This window comes from Haplochromis burtoni, unplaced genomic scaffold (assembly GCF_018398535.1).
Source record: "Haplochromis burtoni strain Fernald_Lab_line unplaced genomic scaffold, NCSU_Asbu1 Contig_19, whole genome shotgun sequence".
Classification (NCBI taxonomy): Eukaryota; Metazoa; Chordata; class Actinopteri; order Cichliformes; family Cichlidae; genus Haplochromis; species Haplochromis burtoni.
The window spans coordinates 2678209-2682413 of record NW_024582380.1 but is presented as its reverse complement, the minus strand read 5'-3'; the positions used below and the strand labels follow the sequence as shown (position 1 = coordinate 2682413).

General features: G+C 43.0%; 1 protein-coding gene across 1 annotated transcript in view; it reads left to right on the top strand.

The window, feature by feature from the left end:
- Positions 1–444: 444 nt before the first annotated feature.
- The window catches only part of gria1a (glutamate receptor, ionotropic, AMPA 1a), a gene marked incomplete in the record, with an annotated part of 85112 nt that continues 81351 nt past the window's right edge, over positions 445–4205 (top strand). Inside the window, 2 exon segments of the mRNA XM_005916468.3 lie at positions 445–1054; positions 1207–1341. Of these exon segments, the coding sequence (XP_005916530.1) occupies positions 967–1054; positions 1207–1341 (223 nt within the window).

Here is a 4205-nt window from a genome sequence, read left to right as displayed (position 1 = left end):
GTTAGACTGTATTCTTTAAAAAGCAGACAGATATCAAATAAACTTCATTCTTATTCGCATTCACCCAATTTAAACTTCATTTCTTAAATCTTTGAAATACGCTTGTTTTTAGATGTTATATGGGTTATAGATTTACTTTTTAATGCAAATCTACAGGCACAAAAATTATTACAAAATAAAAGTGACATTACAAAAACACTGTCTTTTCAGTGTTTATATATTTGCTCCACAACGAAACGAACGAATATCTAAACCCCGTGCGTGTCTTGGGGGACCTGTGTGTGCGCTCCAAAGGCGCACACTGCAAAAAATATTTACCCGCAGGTCATTAGTCAAATAATGAGTGTGAAAATTTCCATTTTCTTTTCCAGCTGTAACATCCTCCTATCGAGTGACACATTGCTACTTGTTTCCTGTCCAAAGCAGCCTTTTTTAAGTAATGCTCGCTTCTGTCCTTGTGTCATTTCCTTTACTATTGCGCGCTGCCCAGACTTGTTGCAGTGACACTTGCTCTCGAAATATTTCTTTGAAAAGCCAAAATTTGCTCTATATATCAAATAACTGAAGTTATCTCGCTATATCGTGGAGGGGGAAATCCTTGTTTAGGGTAAAAGGCAATACATTAAAATTGTCTTTAGGTTCAACAGTTTTTTAGGTTGTTGTTTTTTTTTTTCCAAAACGGGTTTATTTTTTGCAGTGCGGCTAATGCTGAAGTCATTCTCCGTCTCATACAGCAGCAACCAAGGACAAGAGAGCATCAGCAGTGAGAGGGAAAAGAAGAGAGAGAAAGGTGCCTCCTCTCGCCATTGCGATAATTGTCTCGCTGTTGAATCGATGTCGGTGCAAATGCTGCTCTAAGGGGAGGCAATAGGAGTGGAGGAGAAGCGGGGGGATTTAACTTCACACACGGACAAAACCTATGCTTGGATTTCGGCTCTTTTTCCCTTCGCCAATGCAAAAGGAAATATGCAGCGAAGCTTCACCATCCTCTACACCAGTTTACTGGGGATGTGCTTGGGTTCAAGCTCAAGTTTTCCAAGTAACATCAATATAGGTGAGAATGGCGCACACACATCGTCACCTTTTGTCTGAGAGAAAAAAACATCAACCTCTGATTCAACTTAAGTCGGTGTCTCTTTTTTAATTTTTTTCCTTTTCGTGTCCACTGTGTACTACATTAACTCCTCATTCTTTGCTTCTCAACAGGAGGATTGTTCCCAAGCGGATCCCACGAATATGAGGTTTTTCGGTTCGCCCTCTCTCATCACCAGGACATCCCCAAACTGGTGCCGCAGGTGGATATGGTCATGATGGGGAACAGCTTCTCCATGACATATGCCTGTAAGTATCTCAGTGGAAACTGATTACATACTAGTCCATGTAGTCCACCTATTGAACCTAAATTTTTAAATCCGTTTATTGACTTTGTAAAGAGCGCTTGCAACTCCATTTGTAAGAGAAGAGAAGAAGGAGGAAAAAAGCCTGTGTAGGCTGTAATTGCTTTTAATACAGGCCTACTGCAAAGCGTGTGTTCGTAGGTTATCTTATTAACTGTTGCGTGGGACCGCAAAGGACTTGTTTCCTCTACATGATTGCAGCGTGGTTTGCGCTCTGGGGAAGCCGCGGGGATTCGAAAGCAACCTATGCGACAGCTTTCCTTCAGTCATGTAACAACAGGTTTTTTGTTTTTATGGCTCCTCGTATATGATTTTTAAAACGGCTGCCAATGATCCCAGAGCGCCTTATGCTTCTTTTATAAAGAAAACAAGGAGTCAGCGCAGATCATGGCTCTCCAAACAATGAGGAGGGTAAAAAAAAAAATACTCCAAATGCATTTCTAATTAGCCACGGATCACAATCCGATTATCTTTTCCTGGCAGAACACAGACTATTAAAGCCTCCCACCCTGAAAGCTTCACAAACACCAGCACACAAAATAAACGTTTTAACTTTTGGGACTTCACCCTCCTCCTTCTTTGTATTAATATGGATCTGGAACAGGCAGACGTATCCTCGGCTAACTCAAGTGAGAAACTGTGCCAGATTCTCTGACAATGGGATGCAGGATTTATGGTCATCAAGCAAGTTTAAAAGTCCTGCTGGTGAAACCCAATAGTCAGAGCAGTGTGAATGCTATTCTCCTGTTGGTGATAATGTGTGTCATTATGCCAGCACCAACAATTGCTCCGTGTCTGAGCTGTGCAAAAGAAATGTCAGTCTAAATTGTTTCATCTTTGTTAGCCCTGCTCTCATCCTTCCTTTGTATTCTGACACGATTTTGTCACCCTTGAGGCTCTTCAGCTGTGTTTTTCTCATTTCATCCTCGACTCCTCTGAATTTGCCCGTGGCTCACTCGCACTCTCTGTAGTGAAGTCGCACACTTCCAGGAGATACCCTTTGACAACCCTGTCTGTCTGTCTGGCAGGTGTGTGATACTGCTTCATCCACAGACATTTACTCCTACTCCCACTTTGAGTCGTTGCTTTTTCACTCTGAACCCTCCCCGCGATTCAAAAACCGGTCTTTATGACTTCCCTGCCGGAATGTATGCAGCAATGATATAAATGAAGAGAAATTAATGTTGATTTATAAAGACACGAAATGCAAGTGTAATGGTATTCTGACTCAGAGTTTTAATGTAATGTGGTTGTAGTCGTTCTTATGAGATTCGGTTATGAGCTTAAAATTGGATTGGAAATAAAGCATCACTTGCAGCGGCACTCATGTAGATTTATAGACATCAGGTGCTGGCTGCCGCTGAAAGCTGAACACAACCACTGAAAGGACATTTACCCTCATCTGTCAGAGTCTAACAAAATATATCATTAAGCTTCATGCTGTGACTTGTTCTCAAGACCACACGCTTTATGAATCACAACCTATACAGAGACATCCATCTGCAGCGTGTCCCGTGGGAAATACTGCAAAACCTGCAAAGTCCACAGCAGATATTTCAACCATCATCCCCCTGAACTTCCCCCACCCTTCAGCCATTTAGGCCACAGAGCCAGGGAGCGCTGTGTAATGAAATGTAAACACACCCAAGATGCCCTCATTAAAGAGACTGTCCTCTGCTCAGAAGGGAGCGTGATGTAAAATATAGGAGGCAGGCTGCTGTTGAATGTTTGCAGATTTCTCCAGTGGATCAAACATGGATCCTATCGCAGTAGGGAGGCTGCTGCTGGTGGTGGTGGTGGTGTGGTACATTAACGTCTTTGTCACCGCGTGCAGCCAGTGGCGAGACATCAGCACAAAGAACAACTCAGATGGCTCTCGCCTGCTTTTTTTCTTAGATTTTCTCAGTCTTTTTTTTGACTATTTTTGCCAGAATTGCTTCCAGAAACCATTTGATTGTACATATTTTCTTAAAAAAATATATATCTTAGATATCCACAGACATCCTACCAAGCAACACACATACCCAGAGCTTAACGTTTTTGGTAATTTGGTGCTAATAATTCAGTCAAGGGTCATTGCTATTATCCAACTTTTCCCAGAGGTTGATTAGATCTATTCTCTTTTAGCTGCAGATGATGCAAACAGACTTTCCTTTTCTTTTCTATCTACCCATCCTGTCCTGTCTTTGATGTTTAAATTTGACCCCCCTCCCACCTCCCATGTCATGCACATCATTGCAGTCCATGGGTATGATGATGGGCTACGGTACAAGCGTGTCAGAAAGATTTGCAGTGGAAGGAGATGACAAAAATGAAAATGACACCTCTTCCTGCTGTGTGTCACTTGCTCTCAAAAGTGTTTGGATGTGAAGGCTATAGAGACATGTTTGAGAAGAAAAAGGAAAGGCTCCGGGGCTTGTTTATAATGAGTCAGATGAGAAACGCAGCCTATTCCTGGATTTCCATTTTGTGTGGTAACGTGGAGGAATTTTGGTTTGCGTGAATCTACATCTGGGTGCCCTTTCTATTTAGGATGTCTCGGGTGACTGACAGTTCACCTCTGTAAGCGTGCGACTGTGGGAATGTGCCCGGGGCTCTTGGGGTCCGTGAGTGTGAAAAGCAGAAGGGTGAATGGGCCCTTGTGCACGGGGATGAATGGAGCTCCGGATGAGGGTGATGCTCATCAGCTGGCTCTTATGACCAGCCACTTCCTCCAGAAGCAAGTCTACACAGCATCCACAAACACATGCTCTCTCTCTCTCTCACTCACACACACACACACACACACACACACACACACACACACAC